The sequence below is a fragment of the Oryzias latipes genome, chromosome 20 (assembly GCF_053564925.1).
Source record: "Oryzias latipes strain Hd-rR chromosome 20, Olatipes_Hd-rR_3.1".
Taxonomy (NCBI): domain Eukaryota; kingdom Metazoa; phylum Chordata; class Actinopteri; order Beloniformes; family Adrianichthyidae; genus Oryzias; species Oryzias latipes.
The window spans coordinates 22,164,988-22,189,637 of record NC_136256.1 but is presented as its reverse complement, the minus strand read 5'-3'; the positions used below and the strand labels follow the sequence as shown (position 1 = coordinate 22,189,637).

The 24,650-nt window shown below is 37.3% G+C and overlaps 1 protein-coding gene across 3 annotated transcripts in view; it reads right to left on the bottom strand.

The window, feature by feature from the left end:
* Positions 1–24,650, bottom strand: part of vipr1b (vasoactive intestinal peptide receptor 1b) — a 48,627-nt gene that overhangs the window by 942 nt on the left and 23,035 nt on the right. Inside the window, exons 4-14 of one of the 3 annotated variants that reach the window (XM_023950181.2) lie at positions 23,016–23,116; positions 19,291–19,388; positions 16,166–16,298; positions 10,749–10,902; positions 10,575–10,635; positions 10,416–10,488; positions 8,865–8,956; positions 8,108–8,237; positions 7,103–7,144; positions 4,144–4,274; positions 3,816–3,985 (exon numbers count right to left, since the gene is read on the bottom strand). In XM_023950181.2, coding sequence (XP_023805949.1) covers positions 3,967–3,985; positions 4,144–4,274; positions 7,103–7,144; positions 8,108–8,237; positions 8,865–8,956; positions 10,416–10,488; positions 10,575–10,635; positions 10,749–10,902; positions 16,166–16,298; positions 19,291–19,388; positions 23,016–23,116 — 1,034 coding nt within the window. In that variant the 3' untranslated portion in view covers positions 3,816–3,966. Of the gene's footprint in view, positions 1–1,141; positions 4,275–7,102; positions 7,145–8,107; positions 8,238–8,864; positions 8,957–10,415; positions 10,489–10,574; positions 10,636–10,748; positions 10,903–16,165; positions 16,299–19,290; positions 19,389–23,015; positions 23,117–24,650 lie in introns of those variants that run through there. The other 2 variants (XM_078938238.1, XM_023950180.2) reach the window with 2 other exon arrangements.

Below are 24,650 nucleotides of genomic sequence, written 5' to 3'. Positions count from 1 at the left end.
GCAGCGGTAGTGTTTCCTCATAGTGTGAAGCACTGATGGAGGTTCACTGGGCACAAAAATAAAATGAACACCAATAAATCAATGGGACAACACAAGGATTAGCTGAGATGTCGGAGATTTTATTTAAACACCAAAGCAGACTCAGTGGGGAAGTCAGACCTGTCAAATACCACACAGAGTAACTGGGGGTGGAGGCAGAGCTGTTTCTTCATCTGTGCTGACCAGATCACGTGGAAAATAATGTCTCGTGCTCCCTGAACCTTCATGTCAGAAGCTGAGCCTGATGAATCCTGGCAGTCATCTTTGAAAATGCTTGTGCAATCAGGATAGAAGAAAAAAAACAACTCCCACTGATGTTAGAACCTGCTCATTCAGTATGTCCTGGAAGTCAGCTGACCGAATTTCCTGAGCACACAACCCTTCTGACCCACTGAGGTGCACCTCAGAATAAAGCTTTTCTCAAAGGCTCCCATTGGAAGTACCAGGAATAATGCATGAATGTAGAGAAAACTGCTTTATTACTTCTTTTTTTCCCAATATTTTGCATTATTTTGATCATTTTACCAACATAAAAGGGGAACGTTTGCATTAATTAAACTTTTGAGTAAATCTACCTTTTTTTAACTTATTTTGCACTTAACGTAGCATTAGAAAGTCAGAAATGGCTCTGCTGCAGTAAAAAATAAAACTATTAAAGAGGTGTGTTTGGAATTTTTTGTTTCTGAAGTCACCATGACCCTGAACGGCAAACAATGTAGGTGAGAAATGACAGACTAAGCAGATAAAATTCCTTTTGAGAGGGCTTCAGAGTGCTCTCAACACTCTTATCTGTTTGCGACAAATTCATTGTCTCTTTCTTTTTGACTTTTAAAAAACATCCATCATGTGAAAGTGTTTGGATGATGACAGTTGAGGCAATTTACAAACCATTTTACTTACCCATAAGGAGGAAATGACAGATGAAATGTGTTTAATCAAAAAGGAAAATTCATGTTTTGGTTGAAAACCAGAAAGGAGTCTTGATAGAAGCAAACATACAAAAAGGGAAAAGCTAAAAATGAAAAGTGAGGGAAAAAAATAGTAAGGGAAAAAAAAAGCTGCAGTGTTGATAGCTCAACAAGAAAATAGAATGCTCGCTTCCTTGTTTCCTTTTAAAACAATTTATTTACACAATACAAATGGAGCTATGTCAAAAATGGCTGAATAGATTCTCTGCCAATAAACGTGTTTTACAATCTACAGAATAAGCTGGAAAAACAAAACCAAATTCTGACACCAAAAAGTTGCTTGAGTAAAAAAATGGTGAATTCTGGCAATAAATAAATATGTACAGTACACCTGTATTGCACTCGTAATACACGTATTGTGAAACCATTACAAGACATTAACAAATCCTGAACACGATTCAGTACTGAATACTTACTTTAGATGTGTCACCATTGGTTTATTCATGGTTACGACCATAATTTGTTACACATTCAACTTTTTAGGAGGTATTTTTGCAGATTCTCTCAACTACAATAAGCATTGTTATTAATAAAAAATAAAAAAAAGAGCAACACGAAACATGAATAGCTGTTAGTTAAAAATTACACTTTTATTTTCTGATAACTGAAACAACTAGAGCTTCTTTTCCTTTTTCAACTCAGAAATAAAGGTGAATATTGCAACAAACTCTTCAAAGCCCCACTCCAATCGTCTTTTGATCTATTGTAAAACTGTTTACAGTGGTCTTTTAATTGTGATCACTCTGTTTTTAGGCAAAATCTAAAAAAAAACGTTGTTTTCTAGGACATAGTTTCTGCAGAGCGGCAGTACTTCAATAGAAATTCGCCTCTGCGTTGTGGGCAGGACTCATTTCCCATCATCCATTTGTTTGCTATCAGGTTACAGGTAGCTTACAGCAAGCTCACAGCACCTCACAACCTAACATTACTTGTGCAGCAAAAATGACGAGCAATATTGATGGTATCCAGCCGTACAGTTTTGAGCCAGATAACAGCTCAAATGAGGAGAATGAAGACATTATTGGATCTATTTTTCAGCGTGAAAGCAGGGAGCTTGTAGCCCGCCGATTATAGCACCTGGTTCAAGCTTTTTCACAACATTTTGAATAAAGAAATACTCAGAAACACAATTTTAAGCCTAATTTTCCTTGTAGAATATTCTTCATCAACACAAAAATGCCATAAGAACAAGTAAAAAAAAAAACAAAACGTGATTTTCATTGGAGTGGGGCTTTAAAGCTACCAAATAAAATCTACAATGGATGATGACAGCTAAAAACGCACTAAAGCTCTTTAACTCTAGTCTTTGTGTCAAAGCAGAGTCAGACCATTAAGAGTCTTTTATAGATCTTTTTAAAATCCGATTTTCTTTTCATGTAATTGTACAAAAAAAAGGGGCTTTCATATTTAAAAACCAACAAACGGCTGGATTTGGTTCCGATGGTCTAACTTCTATCATTAACAAACGGTTTCACATAAGGAGACTGTTTTTCTTTTTCTTTTTTACTTCACATCATGGTTATTTTTGGTTATGCTGAATTTATCTTTTCAGTGTTTAATTTATTTATGTATTTTATCATCAGAGGAGAGCTGAAGCTCCTGGATGTTTTCTCTTGAGTGAACGTGTGGGTGACTTTCAGGTCCACTCAAAGAGAGCTGTAAAGCACATTAGAAAGCCCCGATGTGACAGGGCCAGTCATCCTTGTCACCTTGCCTTGCCTTACAATCAGGCTCCTGCACTCTCGGCTGACTTGTCACTTTCCAAGTTCTCCATGAGAAAAGTGTAAACCTGACAAGTTGGTGGAGGTTTCAGGAATTATTATTCATAATGGAGGTTCAAGCTCGTTTCTGTCCGCTGTGCGTATTACTCCTCTGTATAATAAAGCAGAGTTACACTTGACAAACCACATAGACAAGCTTTAACACAATAATTTTGAATTTTAAATTCAACATGCTCCAATAACAAACAACATAGTGACAACATTACTGGTTTTACAGACATAATTGGCAAACACAGCACAAAAAGAATCATATAGGCAACACTTTTCTATACACTGTACAACTATCTCTACATTATTTTTTCCCCTTTTGAGTAAATGTAAACATTCAAGGACAAGGGTGAAGGCCTTTCCTCCCTAAACATGTCACAACAAATGAGGCACTCACCAGTGATAAGCACAGAGTTTTCACATTGCAAGAAATAATGAAAAACATTACCCCAATCACAGATTTTCCAAAAAAAGAGAGGGTTAGGCAGTGTTGATATAAGGAAGGCAAAGAGCAATCAGTCTCTTGAGAACGATACTGCAGAGCAGGGCAGTTGTGCTCCAAACCCGTCACTGTGAATCAGTTTCACTCTGGTTATCTGGTGTGAAGCCTCAACTCTTCAGCATTTATGCAAATTCTGCCTGTGCCAGCTTTTCTCTCTCTGACTTCCTTTTGCAGTCAGTAAAGCGGAGCATTGCACACTGCTTTGTTTCTGTTCATCCATGCAGTTTAAAGCAAAGTTTCATCTCTGCTCACTTCTCAAACACACCTGCACTCCTTGCCTGTTCTTGGCCACCGCTCTGTCACAACATCAATTATGTAATTTCCTGTTCAGAAACATCAGTGTTTTTTCCTTCAATGGTTCTGCGCTAATGCAAGCCTGGTTTGTTTGGAGCAGCAGAAACTCCTCTGCATGATTTTTAATCAGTTCATATTTACATCAAATCATGAGGCTGCTTGTGGAGTTCCCATTTGGAATGCTCACTTAAGCACACTGTTTGCTCTGAGTCGCAGCACTCTGGAAGGTAATAATCATTTGGAAAATGATCTGTAAGGATAACTCACTAATTCGCTCATTAACCTGCCCTGGATTGTGAAACAGAAGCTAATAAGGTGGGTGGCTGTGACTTCAATGAGTAGGATGTGTTTGTGGCAATTTATCTTTGTCACTTGATTAAATCTGCTCCGGAGCTCATTTGTTTCCCTTTTCACTGCAAACAAAAAGTGTGCAAATCATTCAAAGGCTTCACATGCGGTGTGTGATATGTTCAATGATTCATCTCAGCTTGTATGTGTTTATTTTTCAAGTCATACGCAAGACAGGTCATCTTGACAGGAGGATGAGCCGCGGTGCGTTTTGGGGCTGCACCTTGTCAGCATGGTGATTTGGGTGCTGAAGTTGTTGCTGCTGCCGATTGATGGATGCTGGTATTTGGTGTCTGAGCCCATGTACCTCTGCAAATGCCACCTCCGCCACTTCCTTTTGATCTCTCCTTGGACCTGTAGTGGATCGCAGCAACAGATTGTTATTTTTAAAGTGCCGAGGAAGTTTGTCATGAAAAACCAACATTTTGATATTAATTTTTTCAATTTTCAACTACTCACTGGGTACTTTATTAGGCACACCTGTCCAACTGCTGGTTATGAAATAGGAGGTTTGAAACAACCATTTCTAATCAGCCAATCACAAGGCAGAAACTCACTGCATTTAGGGACATAGACATGGTCAAGACGATCTGCTGCAATTCCAACTGAGCGTCAGAATGGGGAAGAAAGGTGGCCTTAAGGCAGATGGGCTATAGCAGCAGAAGACCACACTCCTGTCAGATAACAGCAGGAAACTGAGGCTACAATTTACACAGGCTCACCAAAATTGGACAATAGAAGATTGAAAAAATGTTGCCTTGTCTGATGAGTCTCCATTTCTGCTGCAACATTCGGATGGTGGGGTCAGAATTTGGCGTCAACAACATGAAAGCATGGATCCATCCTGCCTAGTATTAACCACGCTGGTGGCTATGGTGTCATGGTGTGGGGGATATTTTCCTGGCACACTTTGGGTTCTTTAGTCCCAACTGAGCGTGGTTCCAATGGCACAGCCTACCTGAGTATTATTGCTTACCATGTCCATCCCTATCTGACCACAGTGTACGAATCTTCCGGTGCCTACTTCCAGCAGGATGAGGCACCATGTCATAAAGCTGGAATCATCTCAGACTGGTTTCTTGAACATGACTATGTGTTCACTGGACTCAAATGACCTCCACAGTCACCAGATCTCAACCCAATACAGAACCTGGGGATGTGCTGGAACGGGAGATTGGCTTCATGGATGTACAGGTGACAAATATGCAGCAACTGTGTGATGCTGTCATGTCAATATGGATCAAACTCTCTGAGGAATGTTTCTAGTACCTTGTTGAATCTATGCAACCAAGGATTCAGTCCTGCTTGTTCCGGGTCCAGCCCGGTGTACCTAAAAAAGTGGCCAGTGAGTGTAGTGTATTGAAATAAATACTCCAACTTCTGGGTAAAACTTTGATTACAAGTCAAACAAAAGAAAATGACCAGGACAGATTTTTCTTATTTGGGAAGCTTTATTACATGACACCAGAGGATTTAAACACCAGCTAAGTTGTGGTTCAAATGTCATCAATTATCTTTGGTAATCATCTTTGGGTTCAAGGATGTATGGCAACCCTCTATGCAATATGGAGCTGCAGAATTTAATTTTTAGCAGAGCGCTTTTTTAAATGGGAGGTTAGTAAGGTTGTCGAAGATGTTGCCTTCAAAAGTGTCACCTAACATTCAAGACATCCATCTATTTGCATTACAATTTCTCAAACACGTATTTAATTCCACTGTTTTTGTCAGTGTATTTTGACAAAAGTTGAACAGCTTTATCATGTGTTTCTATAGATAAATACATCAGTGTCTCTTAGTAGAATAAAATAAAAACATTTAGTGAATAAAAAAATGAAGTAAAATTAGGTAGCAAACTTTTAACCATTATTTTCAATTTTAAAATATAAAAAAAAAATCAAGATTTTCATTATCATTGACATAATTAAGCAACCAGATATTTGTATATTTAGGTGGGAAAAAAATCTAAATCAGATTTTCGGGGTGACCGCATTCATTTCAGCAAAAGAATAGATTGTTCTTTGACAAGAGGTCAGGTGTTAACCAGTTTTGTCTCCTGATCTGTAACCTATTTAGGGGAGTATGTCACTGTCTCCGAGCGAAATCTTTCAATCCTAGAAGGGAATGACTTTCCCCGTGGTCAGATTGTATACAAAAATCCCCTGCCTGTGTGCAGAATAATGTTCGACTAAAGGTCAAGGCTTTCTGCATTCAGATACAAATCCTCTGTTGCCAAGGTTCTGCTCTACGATGGCATGAACACTTGCATTATTCAGGGAATGGAAAATATTGTTAAGAAATGCCGAAAGATACAGCAGAAACATCAACATTTTTGTATGTACATTTGAAACAGATCCTACAATTGCTTTAATTAAATTGTTTTTCCTCTAAATTTACACAAACAGGTTGGTAGATTAAATTAAGGTTGAATAAAAAAAAATGCTTAGTGGCCAAATTGTACCCTTAACATTATTACATTTGTGATTTTTCAAACTCTTCTTATTTATTTGATGCCTTCCTTTTATTTTTTTGAGCAATCATGAAGGGAAATGAGAACAAACGACCTTTTATTACAGAAATATTCGTCCTCAAAGCTGTAAAATATTCTACATATAATTCTAACCTGAAGCAAACTCATCCACAGCAATATAAATATTATGTTTCATTATATAAAAGGTCTTGAACGAGGTTTCTTTATCAAGAAGGATTTTGTCTTGAAGCTCATCATTTACCACTTAAACCTTATTGCTTATTTCTGCTTTGGTCAAACTTTCATTTCATTCTTTCTAATGTAACAATTCATCACTCCAGCGTCATTCTTTGAGCATCAACTCTGGGAAAATGTAATAACATCACACCACCGCCAGGTTTCAAGCTTAACAAGCCACAGCTGAAAATTGCAGCTGATTGAAATTCAGGAGGCATCCAGTCAAGCCTCTTGCCATCACATCACAGTGATTTAATCTGGCCCGGTTCTGAGAACATAACTAATCTGCCCACGGTGAGTCTCTGCAGACATTACAGTCCCAAAAAAAAGCGGCACTTTTTCCCAGTACATCCTCCCCGTCAGGCAGAAAGCTGGCAGGACTGCATGAATGCCTTTTAGCGGGCTCAGGTAACAGTGAAACCTCAACTGCAGGTGACCTTTCCATGGAAAGGGAACCCTTTAAAGAAAGTTTACATACCTCACCGTTGAGAAAACAGTAAAGGACTGCAACCACAAAGCCCTGAAGAGAAAAAAAAAGTTGGGTATTTGAATGCACGTAAAATGAAACACAATTTCATCTGAGTCCTTAATTAAAACATGGGTGTGCTGGGGAGTTCTTTTGGTTTCCGAGTAATGCATGCTCTACTGTTGCTCAATAAATGAAGTGATATAACACTGGGGGGTTAAACAGTAACAATGTCAATAAAGCGTTAGGAGACCCACAATAGACAAACCAAAGCATTTGCAGTTTCAGATCCAAAGGGAAGCAGAATTTACTTTCATACCGTGGCCCTGAAGTGCAAATCAAAGCAACAACAAACTCTAAGCAACAACAACATTAAAGGGCCTGTACTGTAACATGCAAAATCAATTTTGGAGCTTTTAAGTGTATTATAATGTTCATTACTCACAAAAAGAAACCCCAAAGTGGTATCTTGATCAACATGAAGGTAATATATTATTATAAACATGGATAATGTTTATTATAAAAGGCTTAAGAATAGCATGGTATGGACCCTTTAAAGATCGCCATACCAATTAAAGAAGCAAAACAAATAAAAAATATATTATAAATATATAATATATTATAAAATATATTACTTAATTATTTCATAATCAAGACACCATTCCTGAAACCAAAACACAACTACAATAAAAGGAAATGAAATGAAATAAAACATTTCGGAAACAAAATGTTCTTTTGTTTAATTTTTTTTATTTTGTTTTACTTTCATGAATTTTGTTTTGATTTTTTAAATGTAACGTTGTTTTTTATTAATTTTTTTGCTTTTTTTTAATTGTTATTGTGATCTTTGTTATGTTTTTGCATTTATTGATTTTTTGATTTGAACTTCAGGGCTACCATACATTCATCGCATTTCAATGGTAAATTGAAATACATTTTGAACTTTTTAAAATAGTTAAAAATAAAGAAAAATACGGGGGTGGGGGCTGTTTTACTCAAAAAGAGTTGGTTTCATACCTGAAAAGATCCCAGAATAAGGTCAAAGACTAGCCGAAGCTCGGTCTTCATTTGCTCTGGGATGAATGCAAACACTATAAAATTTATCCCAAACAGGGGGATCAAAAGCAGCGTTGATTTTGCCAATCTCCTAAAAGAACAAAGCAAAAGCAGAATCAAAACGTTCTTTGCTGGAAAAAAAAAAGCAATTTCCATCACTTTTCTGTCAAATAATGAAATGCATTCCTGAAGTACATTTCCTTTTGCATTTCATCTCAGCACACTAGAGAGAGGAGAGGAGGAAAAAACACACCATAAAAATTTTCAGTGGGAAAATAGCTCATGCATTTGGCTGCTGTATGAGATGCTCTACATCACAAAAAAAAGAAAAAAAATCGCTTAAACACACTGAGTGCTGCGTCGCTGTTAAAGCAGCTCCCAGAAGAGGCTACATTTGCAGTGCGTTTTCTGAATTCCAAAAGGTTTGGTAATCTTCTCCTCATCCTGACTGTTCAAAGGCACAATTAAATAAATAAATAAAATAAGAACAAAAATAAAACTCTTTGCAGCCATGCTCATATGGACCACACAAATCCATTCTGTATGAGTTTATTCAGCGTAATCTTTGTTTGGCTTTGCAAATCAGCCAATGTTTGCCGAATGTAAAACTGTCCTCTCAAAAAACAACAGAAAAATCTGCAGGCCTTTTCAGACATCCTCATAAATAACACCTTCTATTTACTCAGGATCAACACAAAATAAACAGAGTCGCACACACAAGTATTGGTTGGACTCGTTTCTTCCGATGTCTGGACAGTTGATCTTCTGGCGAAGTATCCGGATGATACAGATGAAGAGAATAAAGTTCACCTGGTGGGAGAGGAGAAATCTGATTTGTAAACACATGTAAAAGATTATAACCCCATCTCAAACAGAGTCAACATGTATTATGAGTTTTATAAATATGGGAGAAAGCTAGAATGGAGATCCAAAAGTGAGTTTCTTCTGATGGAATGGCCCTACAGGAAAAAAGCAATTCTGAACTCTTCATTTCAACTGAACAAGCCGGGTGTCACAGCCTCTGTGACACTTCTCGCAATTGGATAAGTATAGATAATGGGTTGATGGATCATTTGGACTGTACATCTGAAATTGCAGAACACAATTCTACGTGACACCTTGTTTGTGGACCGAAAAAGAGATAACTGAGAAAAAAATGGATTTGAAATTTTATTTTTCACAAACAGAAATGCAATTTCAGTTTATGAAGAATCAAAGAATACAGAGTTACTTATAGGAAGAACACAGATAGGACTTAAAGTCTTTTGATCTATTTTAAAAGAATTTCCAGTGCTCTTTTAATTATGATTATGCAATTTTAAGCCAAAACAAAAAAAATGTCATCAACTAGGACATAATTTGTGCAAAGTTGATCAGAAATTCACCTCTGAGTAGTGGGTGAGACTGTTGGTGTGGAGTAAGCCTGCCCCTTTCTTCTCATCTGTCTGTTTGACACGTTCTCCTGCTATATTACAGCCCCTCACACCCCCAATTTGGATAAAGAAATACTCACAAACGCAATTTTAAGCTTAATTTTCTGTCCTCCATGATGGGAAAAATGGCACAAGAACATGCTGAAAACCCCAAAACGTGATTTTCACTGGAGTGTGTCCTCTTGACTTTTAGCTTTCTGGACATGGGGTGAATGTCAAACCCTCAGCTGATTATTCTCGGATTTTGTCCTTTATGTTTTTTAAGTCACTTTTTGTTTATTTAGGTATTCCAATTGATTTTTTTCTCTAATTTTAGTTCCGTTCTTTGGTTTTTCATGTATTTCCAGTCTCCAGCCCTCAGGATCTCCATAATTCCTTGTTTCTATAAGACTAAAATTTGACACATCTTTGAGACAAAAAAAATGGGGGGGAAAAACAGAAAAAAATGCATTAATGACACCAAGAAAGATGCCATTGATTTGCTAAAAGGGATATTTCACACCCTACAGTTTATTTTTAACTCTGCTGCTTTTGAACCTGCCTTTGACTTAATTTTCACGCCTTTCATTTTATTTTTATACAAACACACAATCTTTCTGCCTGAGGAGGAGTTTCCGATTCCTCAACACTCAATCCTGACCTATCATCAAAGTAAAAGTCTAACTTCTCAAAGTGAACTGAGATCAAGTTGACTTTCTGTTCTGTCAGCTAAAAGTGCAGAATAGAACAAAATGATGGAAAGATCATTTAAGCTGCCACAGATGCGTTTCCTCTCATGACACTTAAAAAAATGGATGTGATATTTTAGGTTGCACAACGTCAGTGAGTAAACTCACCAAGATCGATGCCAAAATTGGAGTTTTTATGATCCACCAGGACATGTCAGTGGGCTCAATTATGTCCCAGCACCTGGTGAGACAGGAAATAATGCTTGATATGTGGAAGATGGGATAAATCTATACAAAGCTCCAGCTCCTTCCTGTGGTTTCTCCTACCCGACATCATAATAGTAAGCTTTAGCGATGCTCCAAGCTGTGATGAAAACTGAAGGGCCTCCTGAAGACAAAACACAGACATCCAGGCATGTATGCTTACAAAATATTACTAAAACTTGAGGTGCAAAAATATTTTGACCAGGAAAGTTTTATAACTTAAAGAATTAATCTCACCCCAGCCGATCAGAATGTAGGCGCCGAAGTACTTCCTCTCGGAGAAAAAGGAGACGGCCAGCAGAGCGTGAAGATAAAGACCCTCGACCAAAAGCCAGAAGAAGCTGGCCATAATGCAGTACTGGAAGAACATTATCACCGCTTTGCAGCCGAGCTGGCCAAAGCAGAAAGGAGTAAATGACACAAAGTCGTTATCGACATTAATCACTGCCCACTTTTCTCTCTACTTTTAGCTCTATGCAGTTATCTCACTTTTTAGATAAGATTAAACAGTTTTTTCAAATAAGTTCAGGTCAAACCAAACTGTTGACTTTATGTAAGACAAATTCCAAAGCTGTATTTCTTTAACCCCTTGACAACTATTGATACAAATGTGCATTGGGCTGTAAGACAGTGGTGATGTGCTGTATGGATGACAAAGGAGTTCAAGGTGGAGGTGGGATTGCAACAGGGATCAGCTCTGAGCGCCTTCTTGATTGATGATGGACAGGCTGACAGATGAGGTTAGACAGGAATTACCATGGACTATGATGTTTGCAGATGATATTGTGATTTGTAGCGAAAGCTGGGAACAGGTGGAAGAGAAGCTAGAGATTTGGAGGTTTGCCCTGGAAGGGCGAGGAATGAAGGGTAGCTGCAGTTTAGGGCTGCACGATATGAGGAAAACTTGCGATATGTGATATTGGTAATTAAAATTGCGATAACGATATAAATTGCGGTATATAGACAAATAGCAAAAAAAACAAAAACATCATTTCCATTTCACTGCAACAGTTTAAAAATTATACTCCAAATGACCCTTGTCGACGTAGGAGGCAAACTTCAAACATAAAAGGGCTCATCTGATTGATCAAAAACGTAAACGGGTCCTTCCGATTGGTTAAATGCATAAAGGGATTTATTTCATTTGTTCAATATTTCAAGCTGCCATGAGTTTATTTTAGCACATTTAAGGTAATCATTTATTGCGATTTTTGCCGTCTTTTGCGGTATGCATATTGCACAGCTTGATTTCGCGATAACGATAAATTTGCGGTATATTGTGCAGGCCTACTGCAGTTAGACTAAATATTTCAGTTTTACTGCAGCTACCCTTGTGAATGAGAGGGACCCAAGTGGAAGAGTGAGATTACAGGGAGAAGAGGTAAAGAAGGTGGAGGATTTGAAGTATCTTAGAAGATGAGTAGTAGTGAAGAAGTGAGTGCAGGCATCTTGGAATGGCTGGAGAAAAGTCTCAGGTGTGACGTCTGATAGAAGAGTTTCAGCTCAAATGAAAGGAAAGGAAAGGTTTAGAAAACTGTGGTGAAAGGAGCCATGTTATTTTGGCTTAGAGACAGGAAGCAGAGCTGGAGATAGCAGAGATGAAGATGCTGAGGTTCTTTTTGGGACTGACCAGGATGGATAGGAACAGGAATGAATACATGAGAGGGACAGCACATGTTAGAGGCTTTGGAGATGAAGTCAGAGAGGCCAGACGGAGATGGTTCCGACTAGTCCAGAGGAGAGACAGGGAATGTTTTGGTAGAAGGATGCTGAGTCTGGAGCTGCCAGGCAATAGGTCTAGAGGAATACCAAAGAGGAGGTTTATGGTTTTTTTTATGATTCTTTGTGTATGTTTTGTTTAGTGACAAACAGTAATAATACATATTTATTATTCTTCTGAATTGAATAGGTTTTTGTCTAATAATTAGTAATAAGTAAACTGTTACACAGTATTTGGATATTTTTAACCATGTATTACCTTTACTTAAATAATTAAATGACTACTTTTTATTTCTTGCTGAGAAATTTTGAATTAAACTCATTCGAGAAAAAATGCTTGTGTCTTTTTTAAAAAGTGAAAGGTTTGAATTTTAGATGTAATACATTCCTTTCGTCATCCAATACCTATATTTATGATAAGTAACAACATTAGTAGTAATACATTCTGTCTACATTTGTCTTTCTTGCAAAAGAGCCTGATATTGTTGTGTTTTAAGGACCAAAATGTGTAATTCTGTCTATTATCAGACAGAATATGAAGGCAGGAAGTTGATAATTGAGCCAGAGGAGCAACAGATAAGAGCTCCATCATTCACCTCCATTACAAAAGTGAAAAATCCCAAACTTGAATTTGTTCTGCTGAATTTTATATTAAGCAGAATATATGAATTTTATACCACTTTAAGTTTACAGTGTTCATAAAAAGTCCCCTGGCTCACACAGTGTGCTCTATGAATGCATATGAGTTGTATATGTGTAACATCACATACATTAAACATGTATTTGACACTTTTAAATAAATGCAAAAACAAAGAACAAAGCGACCAAACAAATGTAAAATCCAGAGTAGTGTGGAAACAGTGCGGAAAAATCGATCAGACACACGTTAGGGTGAAAGCAAACAAGCTTTCAAGAAGGAGGAATTCTGAGATTTGTGTCTTTCAGAGATTCAGCTGCGCTTACAGAGATTAGACCAGTTCCAAGGACAATTAAGTCAGCAGACACCTGAGAATGATGTACAAGTGCAAAATTATCATAACAAATCTGCATGTCAGAACCTATAGGAACAATTAATCATCACTGAAGATGTTTGAAGAAGGCATCAATCTTTAGTTCTGAATCTACCCTTTCTTAACATGGCTCTTTATATTCCCTTGATGCAACCTGAGATGGACAGCACCATATAATATATTAAATTTTTGTCATTATTCATGAGCCAAAAGCAAAAGTAGTGCGTAAAATTATCGAATCGTGATCCAATAACTTGGAAAGCCTTAGAGACATAACTGTAATATTTTTTTTTTTTTTTGCTTTAAATATAATCACATTGTTTTCATGAGTTTCTCTGTCACCTACAGAGAGATCTTTCTGCATAGCTGCATTCAGACTACTGCAGTGCAGTTAAGTGAAGTTTCAGGCTATGACTGGAGCATGGCGGTCCATTTCTCATTGTGCGCATGGGATTATTGTTGTTTTGCATGAACCAATTTAAGTTGTACATGATCAAAATAGGTCGAGTGACAAACAAAGAATTTTACTTTTGACTCAGATGCAGCAGTGAAGCATAAGGAAACAAATCAAGTTTATATCACCTAAAAGTATGCTTGATTATTAAAATATGAAGTGTTTTCTAGACAAATCTGGTTTTGCTGTCAAGAAATCATCATTAAACAAGAAATGCAAACAATGCTGTAAGTTCTCTGTTAGAGAGAATAGGTTTTATTTTCCTAAAAAAAATAATGTTTGGTGAGGCTTGTGGAGTCTAAAGTGTCCTGGTTTTCATTAGATTTTTTTCTGTTTGTAGTAAACCTTGCAGTAAACTTGCAGAGGCAGCCTCTTCATCCACTTGACAAGAATCTTTCAGTCTATGGCATGATGTACGCCGGCTCCTTTGGAAATTGACTTCCAACACTCCACAGATTGATGGGCAACAGCAATAGTAGTCCATTTCATTGCCGATGTCCTCAATCCTTTCAAATGTATTCACAGACTTAAACGTCTGAAGCCAGAAAAACTCACAAGTACGTCTGCAGTAATCGAGTAGTGTAGGGACTGCATTTGATTAGCATTTCTTTAAGGTTTGTTTTTTAGACACATTAATGTCTGCTTTTGTAATAATGGATCATGTTGTTAAATAAAAAAAGTGTTTTTGTAAAAATTCTGAAAACTGGGAATTTATTTTAAAGTCTCTTTAAAAACTAAAATGATTTCAAAAGAAATTCATGAAAGAGATGTTGAACGCAGACTAAAATACACCTGTGCATATTTTCATCTAGTTTTGCAGTCTCTACATCCTTTTCTGGTCAGAAATTAAATCATAATGTATGCATTTTAATGGATAAAAACAACAACAACATGTGGGACAAAGGCATCACAGCAGATCTATACAATAACCAAGCATTAACAGAACCGAGTGATGAGAAAAATGATGTCGTGATCATGGTAAATATTGCACCGCTAAATCTGTGTCTGTGAGTCTGGCTGCTTTTAGTTTTATTGACACACCAGAGATTACCCCAAGACTACACATTAAAGTCCAATGCCCACTGGATGAAGTCAAATCAAACAATTCACAGTTAACCTCAAAGGGATTAAAAAGAAACTAAATCCCATCACAGATTGAAAACTGAGAAAAAGCTGCATTTATCCTGATTTTAGTTTGTTGTGAGCCAATAACTTTAGATGCAGCTGGCGATGGGTATCAAGAAAATATAAGTGATTTTTAAATAATTAATTAATGCACACATCCTTTGTCCATTTTTTGTATTCTTAGAAAAAAGATAAACTAATTCCAGGATCACAATATAAGATAATAAATGCACATCCCTGAAGGTGGAGGCAGAAATAATTGAGTTAAAAATAGTTTTTGCTGTTTTTGGAAAAGCTGTAATCTTGCTCTGAGTTTATTAAGCTATGATTTCATTTTCTCACAAAGTAAACAGTTTATTCTCCAATGAGTTTTAATCAAACATGTTTATCCTGGGATTTCAGATCTTTTTCCAAGATCTGGCATCTTAAAGAATTCAGCCATTTCTTCCCTATAAGTTTACTTGCAATGACCAGATTTACAACAAATCCCATTTTTAAAACATCAAGATTTCAAAAAGAAATGTCAAGAAGATGAAAAAAATATATAAATCCATTCATAAAAACTCAAACGATGTGACCTGGTTTTGTGGTCATGTCATGTATCACACACATCAGGGAGGTTTTACTGTTATGTGATTTGAGGTAGTTGCACTGCAGAAAGGCGAGATTGAAAACACTGTGGACTGACAATTACACAACTAAATTCAGCCAGAAATCCTGTCTTTCAAACGGAACCCTGTTTGGATGCTATTTTAAAGGTTGTACAAAATAAAATGCAAAATAAAATGCAATGTAAGCGTGTGGTTTTCAGTATATTTCATTTTCTTGTCAAACAGGCTACCACCGATAAACAAGAGAAAACAAAATCTTCAAATGTAGCCAATAATTTGTCCAGTGTTTTATGTAAAAATGCAGTGTGCAGGAACAACTATATCTGTCACCAGAACCTTTGATTTATGGGTGTAATATTCTAACAAAGAAGCAAAAAACACTTGAAAAAAGTCATTTTTGTTGATTAATTACAAATCTGTTGGAAATATAAACCTTTAGTATCAGTTTATTCTACACTATTGATCCAAGTAATGTCTGTAAACTGCAATTTTTTAGTAATTGTGAGTAAAATGCTATAAAAATATAAATCATTTATTTTGTTTGGATCCTTAAATGTGGCTTTTAGTGGATTTAAAAGCCTTTTTTAACCAAAAAGAATAAACTTTACTATACAAACTAAACCTCTTGCAGACTTCATGTCACCCACTTGTGATTATGGATTTCAATTATTCACACACACCACAGTTTCCAACCATAGAAAAATTAAAGATTAGTGTCTTTGAAAGTAAACTCACTGAGCCAGATGAACAGTTATCCACCTCCCCGACCTCGTACAGAACAACGTCCTTGATGAACACGGCAATGGCCTTCAGGATAAATGACACAAACAAGTGGATGTGGATGTAGTTCCTGGTGCAGTGAAGCTTCCTGGAACAAACAGAAAGACGATTAATGAAATACACCAAACCAAATAAATGTAAGAATAGTTTGTTAATGAAAATCCTCGAGTTATTTGTGTAAAAGGACATCAAATCCTGTCCTGAATTAAATTTTAATCAAAAATCCTGTTTTTCTTCCACAGTACCTTAGACTACTTTAGAATTAACTTATTTTGTTTAACTTACCTTGACGAAATAAAAAGTAAGACAAGTTTCTAATTGGATAAGCATTTTTATTTTTTATTTTGTCATTTAATCCTTAAGATGGTTAAATCAAACAGGAAATGTTTCTTCATTTATTTATTGTTTTAGTGGCCCCAAAAACTTAAAAAGACTAGCACAAAGACTTTATGTCTTTTGTTTTTACACGTCTGCTACAATAAAATTCACAGTTTTTGACCAGCTGGAAATTTATGTTCCATGTTTATTTATCAGAGGTCATCAACAAAGACAAAACTTCAGGGATCCTTCAGCATCTCAGATTATTTATTGATGCATCACAGGTTGTCCTTTCCCGGTGGTCTTTTAATTATGATTATGCCGTTTTTTATGGAGTGCTATACTGTTCATAATTAAATAAATAAATAGTTTTTAGCCCATGAACAAATGAATAAATACAATTTTCAAAAAGCCTGTGTTGTTTTCTAGGACATACAGTAGTTTCTGCATAGCGGCAGTATTTCAGTGGATTTTTTTACTTTCCTTTTGTTTAACCCAAGCCCCTTCCAGATTTTTTTTGCACACACAAGTTTTAAGGTTTTTTTTAGGCATGAAGGATATTTAAATTATATAAAATACTATAATGTGAATTTAATGTCTTATCCCTTGTGCTATCTTAGATGACCCCACCCTTGCATTGACGTGTTCTCCCTACCATGACAAAGGTGGATAAAGGTAGAAAGACTTCATGTAATCCATGGACACCAGTGAAGATCACAAATCATTGAAGAAAAAATGTTCAGAGCACTGTCTAGTGGGGTCTAGATGACCCAACTCCAAATGGTAAAGTGCCTAGGATAGCACAAGGGTTACAGATGTGAGAGAAAAATAGCTATAACCTGGTTTTCAAGAGTTCTGGCTCATTACTGAACAGATGTGATTTCCCCAGTTCCGTGTTTCGCACTGATGACCTTCGCTAAGTTTGCATCAGCACTAGCCTGTCACAACTCTTTCTAGTGCCTGAAGTCTGTGGACTGTCTTGATTTAATTTATTTTACCTGTTTACTTAATGTCTCTGACTTTGTCCTACTTTTGCTTTTGGATCTCTGTTAAACAAACATATGAAACGGAAAATTCCCACAGGCTTTTCGTCCATATGGAAACATTGAGAAGTATCTGCACACTGGTGGGAACTGCGGCGCTAAAAGCAGAAACATGTTAAACTATGAGAAAACAAGTATTTTCTGGAGAAAAAAAAGGGAAATTGTGTATTCAACGGTATTCCATCCATATAAGCCTAAAGAGGAATTAGTGTGCATATTGAGGGAGTGCTTGCAGATGTATAATACGAGTCTATTTAACATAATGGCAGACACAGACATGGACAGGAATCACCTGTATTGAATTTTAAATGCAAAGCAGTAGTGAAATACATGTTAAAATAGTGATTCCATTCAAGCAGCTTAAAGTCCCAAAGCAAACGTCAATCTTTCTCTCCCCACAGCTTTGGATGTGTGCCATGAAAAAACCAAGAGGCAGTTCTGAGTGACACTGTTGCATTTGGAAACCATTTTTTATTCTTCATCCTGCCTGTCACATTTGAAATGAATTCTTCTTTTTTTGTGCACAGCTGTACTGACCCAAGATAAGTTAAATCCTACTGAAATGTGTTTGATGTTGATGTGTGACCCACAATTGTCTAATTTGCCAAGTTGCTAAGTTAAATCTTCCGGCAGAAATGATTGCCAAAGCTCCACAAGTTAAAGCTCTGCGTGGAATCCATAAGAAGAGAAAGGATTTCCCTCTTTTGGTTCTTTGATCATTTTCTCAAATAGCTGAATGAATGGATCATCTATGTGGAACTAAAAGTCTTTTCTGAGAAAGCAGATATTTATTAAAGTTAGTTCCACATTTTGCAGTAAAAAAAAAAAAACAAGACGTTCTGATTTTTTCCTTCTTAGCTGATGTGGATTACAGACAGTGTGATTTTCAACACGTTATGTGTTTTGCATTTAAAGGCAGAATGCAAGACTAAACTAAACCAAAAGAGTTCAAATGTTTTCTACGTGAAAACTAAAATAGAAGTTGCTGTAAACGTCTAAAGCTGCGTTCACACGTGTGATGTGCATTGTTGAACGCACGTTAGCACGTTTCAGAACACACATTTAGTCCATGGTGTTCACACACAACAAGGAGGGAAGGGTTTCTTACTATTTTTCTTTATCCTTTGATGCTGTTTACTAGTGCATGTCCACCACCTACAGTCCGAAATGTCAAAGCGATGCAAATCTCACAAATCTTGCTCCGGGTTTTTTTTAACAGCTCTATTACAATATATGAAGAACTTCTAAAAAAACTCTAATTATTAATTTCTCCTCTTTGACCAATTTTCGGCACATCGGCTGGCACCTTAGTGAATGTAAAGGGACGCCATTTATACAGTATGCCACTACCAGAGTCGAGTTCATAATGGGTCAAAGTTCAACCTGGTTTAAATTTCAAGGTGTGTTCTATGGCCAGGTGTTTTAAACGTAGAGCCTGAAAAAGGCTTGAAAATGAACATGGCGACACATGAACGCGAGAGTTTTGAAAGCAGAAGCCCGAAACGCACGTTAGCACAGACATTTGGTTGAAAGTGGCCGCTTAAATGAGCATTGCAGCGGTGTAAGCGTAGCGTGAGAGTCAAACAAAAACATAAAAAATAACATTTTTGAATTTCATCTGGGAGAACGGTCCAAAGCTCCTTAGTTAATTGATACATATGTCATTGTGTAAAAAATAAAACAAATTCCCATTAACTAAAGATTTTTGGTTTTACATACCTGAAGATACACAGGATCACAGTAGCTGTCGTGAGAGAGATGAGCGAAACGCTGTGACCAATGGTATAGCCCATTTTGACTTGCCAGAAAAATGTTCCCTAAAAGAAATATTGAGAAGAAAAACATCCCATTAAACAAAAAAAGGAACAACTTCAATTTGCACCATTTATAGGTGTGAATGTGAGAGTTCATGGGTGTGTGATTGTGACCCTGTGACAGACTGGCAACAGTCCAGGGTGTCCCCTGCCCTCGCCCGCAAGTGAAGATGAACAAATGAATGAACGAATGAAGGTTTAGATTAAACAGAATTCCAGGTACAGTATTCTAAAATGTGTTTGATCTTAACAAATCTTCAAGACTAACATGAAAAAAAACTCACAGCTGAGCACCAACAATCAATACAGCTATTTTCCTGAAGAAAAAAAAATAGATTCCTGTAGATAGACGCAAAATTGACAGAAAAGCAAATTGGGGGTCAATTTAAGGGGGGTTTCAATTTCAGTCATCACACATCTGTCTGACCTGACATTGTTTCAAAAAGCCATTTGAGTTTTGCACTTGGTTTAAGTACGATAAATCACTTTTCCTTTCGGGACACACTTAGAAAAAAACTGTTTCCATAGTATAAAAATGTTCATATTTAAAATTCTTTGATAGAATATAAACTGACTGTTTATACATATAGTCTGCTCAAACGAAAAACACTCTTTGCGACTTTGTCACATTAACCTTTATTTCTTGAGAAAATAAAAGCTACTTCACTGCCATGTAGTGATTGAGATGCTTAGATTTTTAAAACAGAACTAAAAATTATGCATTTTGGAATTTGCAAGTCTTTGAACATGGTGAACTCACGGGGTTAAATTTGGACACTTTTTTAATTGAAATATACTTTTTTCTGTTTAAAAAAAAGAAGTTATTTGTTATTTATTTGTTTCTGCTTCCCCAAATGAACATAAAAAAGCTAAGAATTGTTCTTGGGTTTTTCTCATATTAACACGCTCTCTTCAATGACAACCTCCAACAAAAGAAGGTCTTTTTCTAGGTGTAATCCTGTGACTTTCTGTGGGAGTCCAAAGATCTTTAGAAAAATCCCACTCGATGCTTTTCAGCTGCATTTATCCGATTATTCTCAGCCTGGGAAGACTGATGCTGACAAGTGAAACAACAATTGATCCCACCTCAAGAAACAAATCTTCTAAAACTTTTCCTGTTTCATTGCAAACACCTGCCACTGTTTGTTGCAGCCTAACAAAACTTATTTGGTTATTTTTCTACATTTATCTTTAAAGGACTGTCTTTCAGGTGTAATCTAAATAAGATTTTGTGAAAATAATAAAATGTTCTTTATACTGTGCCAAGATTTGACCAACCGCAGAACTCTCATTAACTAATAGGAGCTACTCTAGTGCATTTCCTGGTGGAATGCAATCTAACACTCATTCTGTGTATTGACTTGTTTTGAGAATGTTTTACCTTTAGCCCTCCGGTGTTAGTGCCATGGCACCGCCTACTTTGTGCTCAGGGAAAATTAAATTAAGAGCTTCGTCTCCCGTGGCATTACAGAGATATCAAGTATGCAGAGAGACGGACATCAAATTCCTTTTAGGGAGCCTCACCCACTCGGTCCCCCATGACTTCCTATGTGGCATACTAATGAGGACGCCTCTGCGACTCACACAGCAGCCCACCAAGAAAGCTTTTACTGTTGAGCAGCACTCATCCACTCCTCACCCTGCCCCACCTTCAAAGGCATAGACAAGATTAGCTCTCTCTGCGGTAAAACAAGTGGAACTTGCATCTGATGTATTCCCATCCCAACCCTGGAGGGCATTATAACTAACCATGTAAAATATTGAATGATAATGGAGGGAATTAAAAAACCAGCTCACTTTTTTAATGAAAGTCAAATGTGTTGTCCAGCAAACATCTGCCTGTTTTAACTAACTGGGCCCGGAAACAAGAGATCAAGCGGCCACTTCCATTGAAAAGTCTATATAAACACTTTTAAACACATTTTTCAGGCGTCACTGTTTAAAACCTGTGCGTTAATGTGTAGCTACGCACATTTTTAAGACCATATTCATGCTCTATATTTTAAAACGCCCGGCCATTGAATACAAATTGAAAGTTAAACCAGGTTGAACTTTGACCAATCAGGGACTGTGATTTGGTAGTGACGTATGGAGGGGGTTCCTTTTCATTCATTGAAGTGCCAACCGTTAGAAGATTGATCATGGAGGAGAAATCAATAATTGCAGTTTGTGCCTGGCCAGAATGATATGACACAAAGTCTTTGATAAATCGAGATAGAGCTGCGAAATAAAACACCTGGAGCAAAATTCACGAGATTTGCACTACTTTGACATTTCGCACCAAGCCTCTTCCAACTGTGAGTCCATACATTAGTATTGGACGGCAACAGTCCAGGGGGAATACCGAGTGCTAACTGCATGCTAAACCAGGTTTCCTGAGCGTGCATTCAGCTCGTGCTGTAACCAAGAGTAGATAGTTACAGAAAGATGCATTGGAGACCTTTATATGCAGAACACTAATAGAGTAGATATCTAAAAGAGTTACAAAATAGAGTTCTCTGAGATGTCCAGACATCTACAGTTGATGTACATTAGTTATCTAAAAGTCATCTTGTGCCTGGTGGGAAGACACTACCCAAATGGCTTGTTTACAATGTGCAAGGCATTACACCGACATACATAATTAGCTGTCTATTGGAGATCAAATCAGTGATGTTCAATAAAACTCTATGAAGATGTCTATCAGATGCATAATGTATATCAATCACTGTAAACATTAAAATAGCCATGACTTAGATAACTAATTGATGTGTCTGAAGGCCCCGGGGAAGACCCAGGACATGCTGGAGAGACTACGACTCTCGGCTGGCCTGGGATCGTCTCGGGGTCTCCCCAGAGGAGCTTGAGAAGAACGGCAGCCATGGCTTAAATCATATCTTTCTCAAACATGTTTTCAGTTGGCGTGGTGGTTAACTATTGACAGAGTTTAGTAATTTAAATTTTAGTTAGATGTGAGCAGAAGGAAGTCTCTAATTTCCTCAGACTTCCTCTAAAACAACCATATACATCATGTCATTCTTCCTACAACTCTTTATGGGGAATAATGGGAATGCAATGGCACTTGTGATTCTGTGAGTCCCAGTGTAATAGAGACATCAAAATTGCTCTTCCCACACCATAGGACAATATTCTAACGAGTCTAACAATTTATTTCTACTTGTTGGGCCACAAACATCTCCAGGACAGGCATCAGAACAAACCCTGAAGAGATGGTTGGATGGATGAGACAAGAAGATTCAGGGGATGAAGTCAATATTAAAAGGGTTCATGAGCTAAAACTGAAGACATGAAAGAATGCTATTAAATATTTAGTCATGACCAAACTTTAATGTTTATGTACAGTAAATTGCTGTGTTATTGCGTAAATAATTAACAAGTGTTAAAACCTGTATCTTCAAAGTAGTAAAACTACCCACACTCTCACAGGATGAGAACAAATAGGACCCCGATCTTGGAATCATGGAACCAACAATCAATACAGGCATTTTCCTGAAGTACACCCACCCACAGAGAAAAGCAAAGATGCTCTCAGTCAATTCTTCCTGCTCACTGACTCTGGACACGTTTCCCACTGCACCGTCGCATTCATCCACGTTTAGAGCAGCTCAGAAACGGTGGGCGTTCACTTACATCATCGCTGGTACTGTTAAGATTATAGCCGCAGTTCAAAGCAATGTCGACAGGATGCATCTCAGTCCAGCCATCTGCTGTGCAGGTTTTGGAGAGGTTCCCTGGTGGGGAAGCATAAAAAAACAGAGGTCAGAGTCACCCGAGCACTGAGTTTCTTTTCCTTTTTGTCAACTATTTTAAAATTGGTTGAATATGGGCTGTGTGAAATCCAATATGACGCAGACGCTTTTAGTTCCCTGCAAACAACAAAACACTGAATTCGAAAAGTGCTGAGTGACTTTCTGCCGCAGACGTCTGCCTCCATCGACTCATGCATTATCAGAGTCTGCAAAGGCACTCAGCTGATATGATATTGAAAAAAATGACAAAGAAGCAACAAGCTCCCGGTAAGAAAAGGCAGGCACATATTTTGAGGGGGTGCTAAAACAGTCACTGCTATTATTTTTAGATGTTCAGAAATCTAAAGGTGAAGGTGAACATTTAAAGTGTGCACTGCGTTGTATTTAAAGGCAGGTGCGGGTGCAGAAGTTTCCACATCTTCATACAGAAACCAAACCAAAAGAATAATGTGGTTAATTAGCTGTGAACTGCGAAATTCTTCTGTTTCATGCCATCAGTAATGAGCTAAATTAATACTGTTAGTGAAAACATATTTTGTGGTTTGAGGGAAGTCAGCGCAGACTCTTTTTGTTGAGGAGACTGAGGTCTTTGGGGGCCTAGGGACCACTTCTAAAGACATTTTATGACTCTGTGGTGGCATCAGCCATCTTTTATGGAGTGGTTTGCTGGTGCAGCAGCATCTCAGCGGCAGACAGAAGGAAACTCCAGCTCTGTTCCGGGGTTGCCGATTGACGCAGTGGTGGATGTGGGAGAAAAGTGGATGTACCCAATCTATTTTTGGGAGAAAAACACCCAACCCCTGTATGACACGGTGTTAGCACTAAGCAGCTCCTTCAGTGACAGACTGCTACATGCTAAGTGTGTGAAGGAACAACATCGTAGGTCGTTGTGAGACTTTACAATCAGAGCTGTTCCCAGTGAATCCAGTTATTACTACATCTAATCCTCATCCTATACTGTAGTCACTTTAAATACCTTTTTGTGCATTTTTTAAAATCTGTGCAATATGGCCCATGGTGCAATTGCCTAATAACCTATTATCTCTATATCTCAATACATACTTTATCCTGCTCTTTGTCTCGTAACCCTTGTGCCATCTTAGATGACCCCACCCTACCATGACAAAGATGGATAAAGGTGGAAAGATTTCATGTAATCCATGGACGCCAGTGAAGATCACAAATCATTGAAGAAAAAAGGTTCAGAGCACTGTCTGGTGGGTCTAGATGACCCAATTCCCAATGGTAAAGTGCCCAGGATAGCACAAGGGTTAACTGTATGGTTGCAAAATGGAAAGTTTGTCAAATAAAGTGTTATCTTATCTCATTGTGTCCTGTTTAATCACGAACCACATTTCTTTTATATATTTGACAACTAAAGCTATGAAATAAATATTGTTAGAATACTTTGTATTTAGTTTTTTTAATATGCTAGTGCTCAATTTGTTCCATTTTTAAGATCTATTTGGATTGTCCTCCCACTGTTATTGTTTCCCATTTAAATTCCAACAGTAGG